Raw genomic sequence first — 15417 nt, 5'->3', positions numbered from 1 at the left:
ACTCATAGACCTGGTGTGAGATGTGGTTATTGCTCTTTGTGAGAGGAGTTCAGAGTAAAACAATGTGTTTGAAGATTGAAGACAGATCTCTTGACACACTTAGAAGCGTTACGTTATTACATTTTCAATTTTCATCTCTTTTTCATCCTGTGAGGCGGATGGGACTCTATTTCTGAAGTGGGCTACTGAGCTGAACAAAGCTGTAAGCCAAGTGGATGAAATGTCACAGGAGCAGAAATGTCAGAGCTGCAGTATGCTTGAGCAGTTTGCCTCGCTCCCCTGTGACATTTGGGGATGCATTTTGGCGTAATGAATACCAAGCAGAGAAGGCGGCTTTGGATGATTTTGTTGCGTGATTAATTGTCTGCGTCCAAACTGCCTGGTTCGCGAGGGCCAAGTGTATGCACAGATCACCTCACGCTCCAATGAATGGGGCTCTGATAGCAGAGTGAGGCCAGATGACAAACTGTAGCGTTCACCTCACCAGCCAGTGCACAACTCCTTTGCTAGGCAGCTCTCTTCAGCTTCCCCGTGCCCGCAGTGCAGTCACAACACTTGGCAATCTGAAGCCTGGTTGAAGCAGAGGTGAAGTATCTGCAGACATCTCTTTGGCCCCGGCAGACCCTGTTTCACTTTGAGAAGGGATGTGGGTGCATTTCTGGGTGAGGCTTTGGCCAAATACACCATAAATCTCTGTCCTGCCTAAATACTGTAAATTCCTGGCCCATTGTCCTTGGGCGACTGTGTTTCACTGATTTATTACAAGTAAATAAACATCAGGGAAGGCTGAAATTCCTATTGGCCTTGGGGCATTTTTCTGCCAAGAAAGTGGAATACTTTGGATGTGCTCAGCTATCAGAATACTGTTCCTCTCTGCCTCCATCCATTTGGCTATAACTTGCAAGCCGCCTGCTCTGCCTTTCAGACCGATACAGATCTGTGTCTGGAAGGAATCCCACCTTCCCTCCCATCCTTATCCTATTAAGGGGGAAGGCACTGCTCTTAAATCCTGAAGTGAGGACCTCTTGACCCTTAACCTCTGAAGTTCTGAGAGAATCTGAAAGCCCTCAACTCCCGTAGTTGTAGAACAAACTTTCTGTTGTGTCAGGAAATCCCAGAAGGAGTGCAGGCCATCTTGCCGACGCACAATTCATTCCAAATATTTCTCTCTCTGGGCCGAAGAAACAATGGCCTTCTGCTCTCTGGAACACCTCCCTGCCCGCTTTACATTGGCATCGAGACATGAGAGTTTTCAGCTCAGGAGAAAGCCATTTCCCATAGATTTAGAGTTGATCCTGGATGCTTAATCATTAACCTGTCCTGAAACTCTGAGAGATTTTTTCCTCTGGCTGACCCTGATCGCCACTCTTTTCATGTTGGCTGCTAAAACAAAAAAACATGTGGTTCTGCTGCCTGGGCTTTCTTCATAGCTGGGCCACGGGATGGGGGACGGCAGGGTAGCGACATTCGCAGTGATGCAGTACTGGGATGCAAGCAAAGAGGTTGGAATCTTGGCTGAGGCCTTGAAGAAAGCGGGATGGAGTTTTGAGACCGATGCAAAGAAGAGTGAAGCGAGCGATTTTAAATGCGTCATTGGATCAGAGGGCAAACAGATGGCTCCCGCCTGCCTGCTTTTAGACCCGGGTTTCTGGCTTTCGGATTCATGACCCTGTCCCTTGTTTTTTAAGGCTAGTTACATTTTTTGAATGGCGCCCAGGCTGAAAGAGGAGCATGCTTCTTTCTGCCCTTGATATGTCATGGACCGCGTGCGGATCCCAGCACCTCCCTGTCCAGCACAGAGACCGGGTCTGTCTACAGGACCTTCTCCCTCCTCTGACCAGAAGGCGGGGGTATGGTGAGAAGAGAATTCCCCCTCACAGGCGGGGGAAGGAGGAAGGGAGATCCTGGAACCCATTTTTTTGTGGGGTAGGGGGAGCAGGAGAATCTTGAGACGTTCCATGTCTGCTGCTATACAGGGGGGACAGGGAGAAGGCCCAGACCTCAGCACCACTGAGGAGGGAGATGAGGAAAGTAGCCAGGGAGCTGAGCTGGTGTCTCCATCCCACGCAGCTGGGGAAGGAGTTAGACCTGAAGAGTGGGGATTTGGGAAGGGGCTGCTTTGGGGGCGCGGACTGGGGCTGCTGGTTCCAGAATGGAAGCCAGTGACCCTCACACATAGCGTACCGGAGGTGTGGGGATTTAATGTGTCCACCTTGTTTTACTCCCAAATACAGTCCTGTCTGTCTGGGCGCTGGTGCTCTCCAGCTGGGGCAGGGGAAACAACGTGACTGGGACATGTATGGGCCAGGTTTTCAAAAGTACCCAGCATCCAGCAGCTCCCATTGTTCCCAGTGCAGGGAAGGGAAGTTTGGGGAGGGGGAGAGATTCTCCGTTGTTCTCAATGGGAGCTGCTGGTTGCTTAGCACATCTGAAATTTGGGCCACAAATGTCTCAGTGAAACACCCTGCAAAATCCCCCCTCTGTCTTGGGGTGTGTATACTACCTAATGGCCCTGTAGTGGGGATTCCCGGTGATCGGCTGTGAAAGCACTGGACTGGAACTCAGGAGACCTGGGTTCTAGTCCCAGCTCTGCCCTTGGTCTGCTGGGTGATCGATGCTGTTGCCAAAAAAAAAAAAAAAAAAGGCAAATGCAATTTTGGGTTGTGTTAAGAGAGGCCTGGCATGCAAGTCCTGGGAGGTGACAGTACCGTTCTCCTTGGCAGCTGGAGTCCTGTGTCCAGTTTTGGTCACCACTGCATAGAAAGGATGTGGAGAAACTGGAAAGCATCCAGAGGCGAGCAATAAAGCTGATCAAAGAGATGGAATCAAGCCATCTGAGCAAAGGCTGAAGGAACTGGGCATGTTTGGAAAAGAGGAGATTAAGGGGGGGACATGCTAGCAGTCTTCAAATTCTTGAAAGGCTGCCATAAAAAAGGTAGAGAAAAGTTGTTCTCTCGTGACACAGTGGGCAGGACAAGAGGCAATGGGTTCAGACTACAGCGTTAGCAGATCTAGATGCAATCTCAGGAAAAACTTCCTAACTAAGAACAGGAGGACAATGGCACAGACAGCCTAGGGAGGTTGTGGAAGCTCCTTTTCAGGAGGTTTTCAAAAGGAGGCTGGGTAGCCATCTGCCTTGGATGGTTTAGACACAACAAATCCTGCATCTTGGCTGAGGGGTTAGACTAGAAGACTCTTGTGGCCTCTTCTAAGCCCGTGGTTCTGTGCTCATATAATCTTGGGCAAGGCACGTCCCCGGTCCGTGCCTTAGTTTCCCCATCTGTAAGAGGGAGCTAATGACACTGCCCTCCTTTGTAAAGTGCTTTGAGATCTACTGATGAAAAGTGCTAGGTAAGAGCAAGGCAGCGGCGGTGGTGTTTTCACATTTATATCAATTTTTGTTTCTTGCAATTTTAGACTAGCACCAGGTATCGGCCATGCCTGGTGCTATTGCTACGCCTGCTATGCTATTGCGTGCTGTTGCCATGCCTGGTGCTATTGCTCTGAAACTTGGGGGAATCCGATCAAATGGCTCATTCAGATCCCAGCCATCCTTCATTTTGGCTGATCTAAGCCTAAACCCAACGGATGGATGGCAGCTTTGCAACCACTTCCTCCCCCACGCCCAGCAGGCAGAGCTCTCTGGGCCCTTGTTGAGTGTAGTGTTGTGCTGTGTGCTGAAGAAGAGAGGGGGAAATGACAAACCGTATGCTGCCGTCTGCTTCAGGCGGGACATTGAGGCTGGAGATTTCCAAACTTGGGGCTCCATCCTGGCTGCCTGTTGACACTGGTGCATACTCCGCAGAGCCAGTGGGATTACTCCAGCGTAGCTGGGAAGGGAATTTGGTCTTCCGTGTGGGAATGAAAGTGTTCGCAAAGCTGGGGAGGTTCCTCCCTTCTTGTGTCTGGCCGGTCACCTCATGTTTGTGTGTTTAGCTGTCTAAAGGGTAGTAACGAGCGCTGTAGAAATTGACCCTGCTCTGATTTCCTTTCAGCCGCAGTAAATAACAGCTCAGACACCGAGAGCATTCCCTCGCCGAGGCCCGAAGGCAAAGAAAGTAGCGAGAACGGGCCCAAGCCCACGCCTGGGCCGGGGAGAGACTCTGGCGCAGAACCTGCCCTCCAGGGGGAGGATGCCGTTGCTACTGGGGCCACTGCAGCTAATCCCACTGCTGCCGCCACCCCGCCGCCCCTGGAGGCAGCCGCCGAGGCGGCCGGCGGCGAGGAGAAGCCGCCGGAGGAACCAGTGGTCGACGTGGTGAAAACGGAGGAGCCGGAGGAGAAGCCGAGCGAGGAGTCCTGCGAGAGCGAAATCAAGAAGGAGGAGACTGAGGACTACCCGGAGAGAGACAAGGCGAGCGACAAGAAAGCAGAGGGCGGCGGCGCAGCAGGAGCCGAGGTGGTGCCGAAAGCCGAGAAGAAGGAGGGTCATAAAGCAGGCAAAGCCGGTGGGCTCAACCCCGACAGCGATTCCAGCGCCACCTGCAGCGCGGACGAGATGGATGAGCAGGACGCCGTGGACAAAAGCAGGTAAGGGGAGGTGCCTGGGGCGCAGAGCCGGCAGGGCAGGTTTGGCAAAGGGGCTGGGTAGCCTCCCTGCCCGTGGGAGCCTTGGCAGCTGTGCGGCTGGCGTGACTCTCGCAGAGGAGGTCGTGCCTCGGGCTGGGGCTGGGGAGGAGATCTTTCTCCCGCCTATGCGGATGGGCCAGTGTCAGGGGCGCGTGACGGATGGGAGCTTTCCTGGGAAGCGTCAGTCGCTGGGTACGGCTGGAGCCCGGAGGCCAGTCTAGATCCCGTGGGGTCCTCCTGCTCTCGCGGAGCTGATTCTGCCAGCCTCGCACAGGCTGAGATGCACCCACTCCACGCGGCTCCGTGGAAATCAGCGAGACCGTTTTGACTCCTGGGCTCTGCTCCCAGCTGTGCCACTGACTCACTGTGTGACCTTGGGCAAATCACTTCACCTCTCTGGGCCTCTGTTTCCCCAGCTGTAAAATGGGGATGATGATAACGCTTGCCTCCCTCGCAGTGGGATTGAGAGGTGTAATTAATTGATGTTTGGGAAGCTGTTCAAGCCCGTTGGATGGAGGGGGCGATAGAAGTAAAAAAAAAAAAGTAGCATTTCTGTTTATTGGGTCTTTACCCTGAACATTTGCTGGCCAAACAAGTCGTTTCCATCTCTAATTCTGCCAGCCCCGTTCCACTCAGGCTGGCCCTCGGTTAAAGCTCTTCATTGCCTCGTGTCTTTGAACCTGATGTCGGCAACAGCTTCTGAAGGGAAAGTGGAATAAAGGGCCCCGGGCTGCTCACTGTGTCACAGACCTGGGACAGGTGGCCGTGGACAGCAGTCAGGCAAAGATCGCTGGCTGTGGTACGCTCCTGTCCTTTATCGATGGCAGGTTCTCCGTGACCTGTGATTCATGGCTTATTGCATAGATCCGGCCAATTTCAGTAAGTGCCGCGGGGACCTAGACTTGCAGCCAGTTTCTCCTTCAATGGCTGCGTAGTGTTCTCTGAAGAGGAGCTGCTTTGATCTCTCATTTATAGCGTGGCAAGGGGGCCGGTATATGAATTGTTCCTGGGGTGGGGAGAGGCAATTGAAACATCCAGCCAATAATTATCCGTGACGAGAGCAGGGCAAGTCACCAGACAAGTGCTGCAACTCTCTGTGCCTCTCCCATGATGAGTGTGATTGGACTTTTCATGGGATCGGCCGTATTTCCCTCCCACAGAGGGAGGAAAATGGAGACGTGGCTCATCCCATAAATTGGGGCTGCATGCGGACACACCGAAGATTAGCAAAGAGAGAGATGAATATTCAGGATTTTCAGGGGTGTGGCCAGTCTTCTGGAGGAAGTGGCATTCTAGCAACCGTACACTCCCCCGAATCTGGTCCCATCTGCCCTCCTTGTCAGCCAACAGAGTCCGCCATCCCAGCCTCCTAGAAAGATGTAATTTATAAAAACAGCTGTTGGTTTTATGGGTGAGTGAGATCTAGCCTGGTTCCTTCCCCTTGTGTGGACTTGTTTTTGGGGCGGCGGCGGCTGGCAGTGGGAATCCCGCACCCCTCACACATACACAAAGCCAGTCTGGGGGAGTGAGGGAGGTGTCCCAGCTCCTGCAGGGAACTGGTTTGTGTGGGAGGAGAAGCCAGTTTGACAGCAAAGCAGGGTGACGGGACCATGTGGTTCAGGACTAGGAAGCTGGTACTGAGAGCTAATAACCTGGGTGGCACAAAGAACCGGAAAGCAACAAGTTCCCCCAGATAAGCCTGCCCCCTCCAGCTTGCACTGGAGACAGACAAGCTCTTGGAGATTTGCTGCAGCACTTGCATCGAGCATGGTGAGGTTATTAGCCAGCACGGTGCGCAGAATAGACTCAGCGATGCTCTTTGCACTTCCTACGGGAACGGCGCGTTCTTCTTCCAGTGCTTGCTCATGTCCATTCCAACGTAGGTGCGTGCATGCCCCGAGCATCGCCGCCGGAACTTTTTGATCTCAGTGGTATCTGTCGGGCTGGCTCTATTGCCCCTGGAGTTGTGCCCTCGTAGTGCTGTTACGTAGGGCTCGGCTGCCCCCTCAGTTCCTTCTTACCGCCCCGGGTGGTCACTGGAACTTCAGCCCATCCTTGCGTTCACCGCTAGGGCTTCTCTCCAGGGACTCTTGTTTCTCTACTCTGCAGTGGCTACGTTCCACTTTCTAGTTTAGCAGTGAGTTACAATAGAGAGCCCCGCTTAGCGGGCCGAACCCTTCCTCGGGGCTCGCACATGCCTCCCTGGGTGAGCCGCGCACCTCGAAGGACCACAGTTACGGTAACCGATTTTTCTGCCGCAGACCTGCTAATAAAAGGAGCTGCGCATGAGTTCTGGTGGTGCTGCCGTGCCGCTGCTCTGATACGGTGTCGTAAGACTGGCCCCTGCCCCTCTTCACTTTCCCGCTGCAGAGCTGAGGCCTGCTTGAATGTGGTGTTCCTCCTTTGGGCAGAGAAACCCCTAGGCTTTTCCCAGGCTGCTCACTAATCCCTGTGAGAAAGGGAGAGGGCAGCGGGAACTGTTAACCTAGTTTTACACCATCACCACCACCACAGCGTTTACCACCTTCCCCGAGACAAACCAGCCAGCAGTCTTGTGAACTGTTCTTTATCCCAGGCTCCCGGGGAGATTCGGTGCATATCTGCCCTGACAAACAAATACCAGTTTTCAGGGACGTTAAACATTAAACAGCTCCCCTTCCCCCCCCCTTTGGGCCAGTCCTTGTAGCAGCCACTGCTCTGAAATATGGGACACGGCAGATTCGGGGCTTGGCTGCCTGGGAAAGTTTGACCAGTTAAACCAGGATAATTAAACTGATCAAGTTATTCCGGTATTATTCCCCATGTGGACACACTTATTCTGGTGTACGAGTTGCTTTTTTAGTCTTTTGAAAGCAACGCCAGCTAAACTGAGGAGAGGGGAGTCCCTTTTACACCAGGTTAAGACAGTCACCAGGGGGAGTTATCCCGGGCTAACTCTGGGTCTGTCTCCACTGCAGTCAGAGATGTGCCTGCAGAATGTCTATACCCGGACCTGCAGGAAGGCTTTGATGTAGAAGATGGTGTGAGAAGGTAGCAGTGAAGTCATGGCAGGATGGGCTTCAGTGCAGACAGTACAAGCCCGCCCAGGACCCTGGGTACGTACCTGGGCAGCTGTGTGAAGCCCGTATGCCGCAGCTTTGCTGCTAGTGGTACTGGCGCTGGTTGGCTCAAAGCTACCTCAGGACACCCTTACTGCAATCACACCCACTATCAGTTTGAACGCGCACCTTGACTTCTAACCAGTCTGACTTTCATGTGGAGATAAGCCCTTACTCCTTATCTTTACGTCAGGGTGGTGAAGAACTAGCCATCTTCTCTGGGTGCAGCACATGTGTGTACACAGGCTTGTGTGCGCAAACGCGCGCCCACGGAGCTCTGTCCGCTAGGACGCAGGAGGCTGTTTTCTCTCTCCTTTGCGCTCTGCTCCAGTTGCCAGTGCTCTGTTGGTTAAAGTGTTCTGCTTTCTCCTTCAGGTAGGGCCGGGGTCGCTGTGTGGGATGAGGAGGGAGGGTTGAGGACCAGGCTGGGGGAGTGACGCTTAGGGACAGCTGCGTTGGCTGCCCCCCTTCTGCAGGTCACGCTACTGAGTGGCAGGCCAGAGCAAAGATAATCACAGCTTTAACTCTTCAGAGTTAAAAATAAAGACAATTGTCTTCATGCATTGTTTTTTTAAATGGCTGCTAGCCGTGCCAGTGACAAAGTTCAGCTGTAGGTCACACTAGATGTCAATGCACGCGTGATGCCGCGCGGATTTAGCCCTTGCAAGTTTACCACTAAAAGAGAAATGGGGAGACTGGGTTGTAAAATGTGCACTTACCAGCTGTGCGCAGTCGTTCTGTGCCCAGGAGACATGGCGCCAGCCTTTGCCAAGTTTGAGTTGGTCCATTGCTATATTGCTAGGCAAGTACCTTACCCTCCCTCCCTGGCAGTTCTGCAGGGACGCCAGTGCCCGTTCTGCAACTGTGGAGAATCCTCCGCCTTTTTGCACCCAGCCATGAGGCTAAGTGTTTGAAAGGTTTGAGGAGGAATTGGGATTTACTGCTTCCTGCAGCACGTGGATTGGTATTTTGGGGCATTCCGTAGTTAGACGGGCTCACATCTATGCAGTGCAATAAGAAATGGCACCATGTGGGTCACGTGTCACACTTTTACAGTCTAGTCCTAATCTTTCATCTTGTCATTTTGCAGGGGGACGTGTGCACCCAGCCTGGGCCTGTCCCCCTTCCCCGGTGCTGAATCAGGCAAGAGATCCATAGGCACTCTGCATATCCTTCTCTCCCTGATTTTTCCATCGCTTAGCTTGGTTGGGCCCATGTCTAGTTTGGGAGACCCAGCACTAAAAATGAAAGGGGTGTGTGTAAATTAATGTCCTGGAGACGTCACTCTCCACTTCACACACACGCAGAGCAGACGTGTACATTCCCAGAGCACGGTTTAAGGCCAGGTGGTTTACACAGCAAAGTGTTGTGTGCTGCGTTCCTGGCAAGCCCAGCTATACACCGGTGTTCAATTCATTTCAGTGAATTGGCAATTTGTCATTTACAGACATTCTAAAAATAGTAATTAGCTTTGGCTCCTGGACTCTGAGGGTCTCCAAGTGCTTTACAAGACTGAATTCACTGAGCCCCATTTTACTGATGGAATTCAGTTTTCTGGACAAAAGAGTCTGAGGCCAAAGGTTCCAAAAGCAGCGAGTTACTTGGATGTGCAGCCAGAGATGCCTGATAAGGGCCTGGAGGCAGGAGAGGCTGGGTGCTTGGCATGTCCTGACAGTCAGGGCCCCTCCCAGTGTCTCAAGTTGGGCACCCAAAAAACGAGGGCCCCAAAATCACCGATCACTTGAAAATCTTGGCCAGAGTTTGAACTAGTCGGTCCCTTCCTACATCCCTCATTGGCCGTTGTGGGGCATAGATGCCCCAGGGCCTGTATCCTTTTACATTTCCACAGCAGTCAAGCTTCTGGCTTTTGATACGCCACAGCTGGCAGATGCTGTGCGTTTATTCCCAGGATGGCTCTGATTAGCCACCTCTCTTCTCGTTTCCTCCAGGGCATTTCTTCAGAGAGCTGCTGGGCCCAGCTCCTGGGGCGAATCCAAGGCTGTGCAGTTTGCAGGTCTTGGCGTCTAACTAGACTGTCCTGAAGGAGGAGGATTGGGCGGGGGGGAAGGGGAAGGAAGATGAGAGCACAGCACAGAGATATATTTATTCCCCTCACATGGCCTAGCTGGACTTGTTTATCATCCGAGGTTGAACACAGAATGACCTTGAAATTTATAGGCCGAAAAGAGCTCTCAAATAGCAGCTCAGATAAACAGAGCAGGCTGTAAACCTTAAACCCGTGGACTGCTTCGACAGCTAGCAGTGCGGGGAGGGGCCGGGTCTGGTGTGCTGAGCGCAAGGCTGGGAGCCAGGAGCCAGCTGGGCTCTGAGCCCAGCTCTGACCCCCTAGGGCAAGTCCCTTCCCCTATCTGGGCCTTCATCTCTCCTCCCCCCACCCCGTTGATTGGGGTGAGCCTCGCCTGCTTCCTGGGGGTGCTAGGAGGATTCAGCGTTGAAGCTGAGAAGCACGGAGTGAGGGAAATAATACTGTGAGTTAGCAGCCGTCCTGCGTAACAGGGCGACCACCCACGGCCTGCGTTCTTAGGGCTGCATCCAGTTCCCGCTGAGGCCCAGGGCAGCTTGCACTGCGTTGCTCCATTGCACTGGGAGCATGGAGTTGCAGCCAGCTATGTAGGGGTGGTTCTGCACAGGAGCAAACCCCAGGCAGCCCGCCAGCCCCCTGCAGCGAGGGAGCCCGTGAATACAGGCCCCGGGGTATGAACCAGTGGCCCGGCCATTCGCTAGCACAGGCAGCAGCGCCTCAGGTGAAGAAGGCAGCCCTGTGTGGGGGCTGGGAAGCAATGCGTTTTGGCTGGAAGGCAGCACTGGTGTGTTCTTCACAGTCGCCTCCTAGCAAGCCTTAAAGCCCAGGGCAAGTTTCCTTCCCCCCCCCCCCCCCGTGTTCGGCAGCCTCCCTCCCTCCCAGCCGGAGCTCTGCCTTCCTCACTGCTCCTGTTCGCTTCCTCTTCCTCGTCGGGTGATCTGAGGGGACACGCACACGCCTGCACGCAGAGAGACGGGCACGCACGCCCCCTGAGATTCCACGGGGCACCCAGCCCAGAGGAGCGGCAGCGTGGGGAGGAGGGAAGCAGAGCTGTTTCTGCAGGGGAGGAGGCCAGGCCAGGCATGACTCAGCCCCTCTGAACACCACAGACCCTGCCAGCTTCCTGCCCAGACCACATAACAGCCTTAGCGAAGCTCAGGTGCACCAGCCTGGCCATGAGCCAGCATCTGAAGGGTTAACCCAAAGATCTAGCGCTGGGGCAGAGCGCTCCCAGCCCCGGGAGCAGGAGGGAACCCACTTCTACAGACCCGGGATACATCTGTACCGGCAACTCCAGCCACGGCTGCTGCTGAGTTGTAGGGGTAGGAGCCAGGCCCTAGCGGGGGCTGTTTCATTATCTCTTGCTCATGGGAGTGGGCAGGGAGCCTCCAGCCCCACACAGCGTGCAAGGATTGCGTCTTGCTTTTGGCTCTTAGCAGCGAGTTGGAACATTAGCCGAGAGCGTCAGCTTCGTAGCCAGCCGCTCGTGGCCCAGCCAGGCAGCGCCCTCAGCCCTCCCCTGCTGGTCTCGGACAGTGTGTAATCCTGGCTGACCGTGCCAGAGCTCTCGGTTCCTCGCACCAGGCGGTGGTATTGAATCCAGATGCAAACATTGGCTTTCTCACCGTCTAGTGCCTCGGCATAGGAGAGTCCCCAGGCCCTGGGCCTGATTGTGATTTCCCACATGCCCCTGGAGTCTCAGCTGAGATCCGAGTCAAGCACCCTGACTTAATAACTCACTGGCACCCTGCATTGGCTCTGATTCTTCCCTGAGCTGGGGCCAGGGTAGTGCAGTGGCTTCACTAGAGTTACTCCTGATTTACACTCGGGTAAGGGAAAGAGAAATCAGGCCCACGGAGCCAACTCCTGCTCCTCATACCTATGCCAAGGCTCGCACTGGAGTCATGCCCTTATGAGCGAGGCCGGCCGGAGTCGGCCCACTTCTCCTCTCCTGCAGCTGTTTAACCCGGCTCCCGGTCCCGCCCTGCCTTTCCCCCCGCAGCGGCGTTCTATGACCGAGTCGCTCTGCCTGCGAGGCCCTGCGCCGCGCTCCACGGTACCAGGGCTGTGTTATCTGCTTGGGTCGGTGCTGTTTGCTGGGGGGAGGAGTGCTGCATCCCGGCTGGGTGCTCTCTGGGCAGTAGGAGTTAGCGCTGCCACCGTGTGCGGGCACGGTCTCCGAGTAGGATGGTCCAGGCAGGGCCCTGTGCTGCTTATCAAGTCTAGCGAGAAAGGGAGCTCCATGTCCACTCGACATTGCTCCTCTCCGGTGCGGCAGGGGCGGCAGTGGCTCCTGGAAGCAAAGTTTATTCAGCAAGCAGGACCTTGCCCAGTGCGGAGCAGCCTTGTAAGCGATGGGTGGCGCCGTCCAGGTGTATTGCACAAGTGATGGCTGCCCTCTCGGCTGACGCGCCGGGGCCCTGCGGCGCTAAAAGCATACGAGCCGCTGTGGTTTGAGCTGGAAAGCCCAGGCTCCGCACGTGGGGCTGTCGCACTCGCGTCCTCTGGGTGAGACGCAGACGGAGTAGCACGCGTCCTGGCCGCTGGCCTCGTCTCTGTGTGCCGAGGAGGCCCACGACCGGAGTCGTAATTTAAAAAAGGAAAAGATTTCCCGCCCCTCGCCTCCGGTCGGCTTCCCATGATGTGTGTGTGTCTGTGTGCAGGCTGCTGTCTCCAAGGCCCAGCCTCCTCAACGCCGCCAACGATGCCAGGCTGAACGCGTCGCCTCAGAAACCGCTGGACCTGAAGCAGCTGAAGCAGCGAGCTGCTGCCATCCCTGCCATTGTAAGTAGCACGCCGAAGGCCCCCCAGCGCCTGGCCCCGCCTCGCTCCCGCCAAGCGGCTTGTTCTGCCACCCTTGGGGTTTTTAAAATCCTCGGCCCAAAGGCACCGAGCAAACGTTTGCCTTGGGCGTGCTTTTGCCTGGGGGCCTGCCGGCATGGGGGCGACTGCACAAGGGCTGCATGTGCACACGTGTTCCCTTGCGCGTTGCGGTTGACGGGGGCCGGTGGGGGTTTCTGATCTGTTTGCACCGGGGGCAGAGGGGGAGTGGGTGTCTGCATGGAGGGGTGATAGCACTGGGTGCGCCGGGCATGGCCCTGTGTGTGTGGTGTGTGACGGGCATTGTGGAGCCCGTGCCGGATACCGGGCTCTCACCAGGTTCTGTATATACAACTCCTTCCTGGCTCTCGGAGGAAGTTCCCCCAGAGATACACGATTGCCTCATGCATTTCTTTATAAGAAATGGGCACAGCTTGTCATTGCTATACAGTCACTGCCTTCCTCACTTATGAAAAACCCCACCATGCACAGCTTTCACAGCCCAGGCCCAGAATTCTCCCGAGGACCAGTTACACCATCAAGTCCGGAGCAGCTCTGCTGATGAGCTTCTTTGGAATGACACTGATGTCACTGGAATCAGTAATTTCACATGAGACAGAGAGAGAGAGAGGTGCTGTTTTTGCTGATCCACCAAACTCCTCTCCGTGCTCCCCTGCGTAGCTATACAGCAGCCGCTCCCCACAAGAAGACACGTTCTTCACACTGATCATTATTGCCGGTGCCTTCCCAATGAAGTAAAAAAACAAGTTATTCTTCCCCATCCTCAAAAGAGTGGCCAGGGGGACAATGTCTGCCAAGTGGGAAATGGCCAAAATCACGTTGTACGTTGAAGATCACAAATGAAAAGTTCACATCATCCTTTCAGACATCTGTGTGCCTGACTGGAGATCAGTGCCTTGTACTGAAACCCTTTTCTTAGCTGCCAGTTCCGGGCTACAGATTACATTCCTTAGACAAGCCAAATCTGAGGTTCCCCTGTGATGTTTCCCAAACAGGTTGATAGCCTTGTGGCAAAAGATAAACATGCTGCATCACCCTCTCTTGTTTGCCGCCTGTGCCAGCAAGGGCAGTGACGTGGTTAGACACCCTTGGAGGACAGCCTGGGGAATTGAGCTGACTGTCTGCGGGGGTAGGGGAAAAGCTCCCCAGAAAGGAGCCGCGGTCTTGTTTTTGGAGTAAAAACCTCCTTGTGGACTCAGCTGTAGAAGTTAACAACAGCTGGCCCAATATGTTCCACTTCTCCCAACCCTGCAGATCTCCGAGGGATTCCCGGAGGGGACGTTGCAGAGCGGCAGCATGAAGCCTCAGGTGCCTCACCATGCCTTGGCCCTCTACCAGCAGCAAATCACCAAAGCTCACGAGTCTGCCCGGGACGACGTAGCCCAGAGCAAACAGCTGCAGCAGCCGGAGCAGGAGCAGCAGCCGAGCAGTAGCCCCAGGGACATGAGCAGAAGCCCTGCCGTTGGTGACAAAGAAGGTAAGATGCGCCCGGGCGTGATTTCACAGAGCCGGGACAGCGCTCCTATTGCAGGTGGAAGCTGGCTTCACAGCTCTCCGATAGCATCGCGGAGCAGCATCTTGTAGGCATGGCTAATTGACCGTATTCATTAGGCAGTACATCGTGGCTCATTGAACCTGCAACACATCCTGGAGTAGCGTCGACGGCTGGGGTGGGAAGGTTGCCTTTGTTAGCATTTCCGAGAGTAGAGGGCCTGGAGGCACGCCAGGGCACTGGGTTCAGACACTCTTTCCTACCTTGTTTGCTTTTTATAAAGAATGCTTTTCATGCTCAGCAGGGGCCATTATTTCATTTAAAATCAATGCTACTGCTGTGACTCAGAGTCCAAAGCTTCCTGGGTAGCTCGGATACAGCTCTGATTCCTAATGAACGATTCAGAGCTTCCCTCCCTAGCGCATCTCGCGTGTTGGTGGGGCTGCGCACCTGGGGGTTGCGGTTAACTAGAGGTGGGCGCTCTTGCTGATGCTGTCGTCCTTTTGTGTGTCGTTGCAAAGCCTGTTCCCGTTGGAAGTCTGTATGTTGGCCTGACGTGTGCTCTTTAAACCTGTACACCTTTATGAGAGCGTTGGGGTTGGGTCCGGTTTGAGGCTGGCCGGATCCCGCAGCGTGTTGAGTGCAGAACTGAGGCGGCTCAGCGCCTTCACACGGCAGTGTCCGTAGCTTGTGAGAAAATACGGTACGGTCCCGATAGACTCCGGGGCCATCAGCTGACCAAATGCACGCCCCGCGGGGAACAGAGCTGGTGGCCTGTGGTGAGCTAAAAGGAAACATTCCTTAAACTGTCAGCTGTGCCTGTGCTTGTACCTTCTTCTCAAACCTCCAGCCACTAGAGGAAGAGACCATTGCAGTCCCGTAACATTTCTGCACATCTCTCCAATGCTGCACAAGCCAGCACATCACCAGAGTCTCCGCACCAGTGAGTTTGCTGCTCCAAACTCTATCCTGAGTGGGTAGCAGCAGTGCAGGTTCTGACATAGTTGGCGAGTGTTACTCACAGGAAATGGCCTCAGACACTTGGAGAAAGAGAGAGAAGCCCCTTGACAAGTGATATCTGAGGTTTCAAGGGGGTGGGGTTGCGATTCATCGTGATTTTTGTGGACTAACCATGCTTTTGATGGGTTGACGTACCAGTGACGGTGCCTTTTGTCCCAGAGAACAGCATCTAGAAGGTAGCACATCTAGGCATTGTGGGTGGAAGCACCACATTGGGTCTGCAGCCGGACAGAAGAATTTTGTTTGCAGCCGTGGAATTTCACTCTCTCATGTGAGAGGAGGGAGGAAAAAATACACAGATTAGATTGAATGGGTTGGAATTTGATCTCAGTTGTTGAAAAGCTGGGTCACGA

General features: G+C 54.5%; 1 protein-coding gene across 30 annotated transcripts in view; it reads left to right on the top strand.

Annotated features, from left to right (window-relative positions):
• NCOR2 (nuclear receptor corepressor 2) overlaps positions 1-15417 on the top strand; it is a 373900-nt gene that overhangs the window by 298909 nt on the left and 59574 nt on the right. For all 30 annotated transcript variants that reach the window (XR_010918232.1, XM_067539730.1, XM_067539728.1 and 27 more), the window contains 3 exons: positions 3996-4530; positions 12375-12495; positions 13807-14029. Coding sequence is in view for 29 of the 30 variants with exons in the window: in XM_067539730.1 (XP_067395831.1) it covers positions 3996-4530; positions 12375-12495; positions 13807-14029 (879 nt within the window). In the remaining variant the exon portion in view is untranslated. The remainder of the gene's footprint in view (positions 1-3995; positions 4531-12374; positions 12496-13806; positions 14030-15417) is intronic.

The sequence above is a fragment of the Emydura macquarii genome, unplaced genomic scaffold (assembly GCF_026122565.2).
Source record: "Emydura macquarii macquarii isolate MOO-44397 ecotype Brisbane River unplaced genomic scaffold, CSIRO-AGI_Emac_v2 contig_554, whole genome shotgun sequence".
Lineage (NCBI taxonomy): Eukaryota > Metazoa > Chordata > Testudines > Chelidae > Emydura > Emydura macquarii.
Note: the sequence above shows the minus strand (reverse complement) of the source record. Positions and strands in the feature narration are given on the sequence as shown.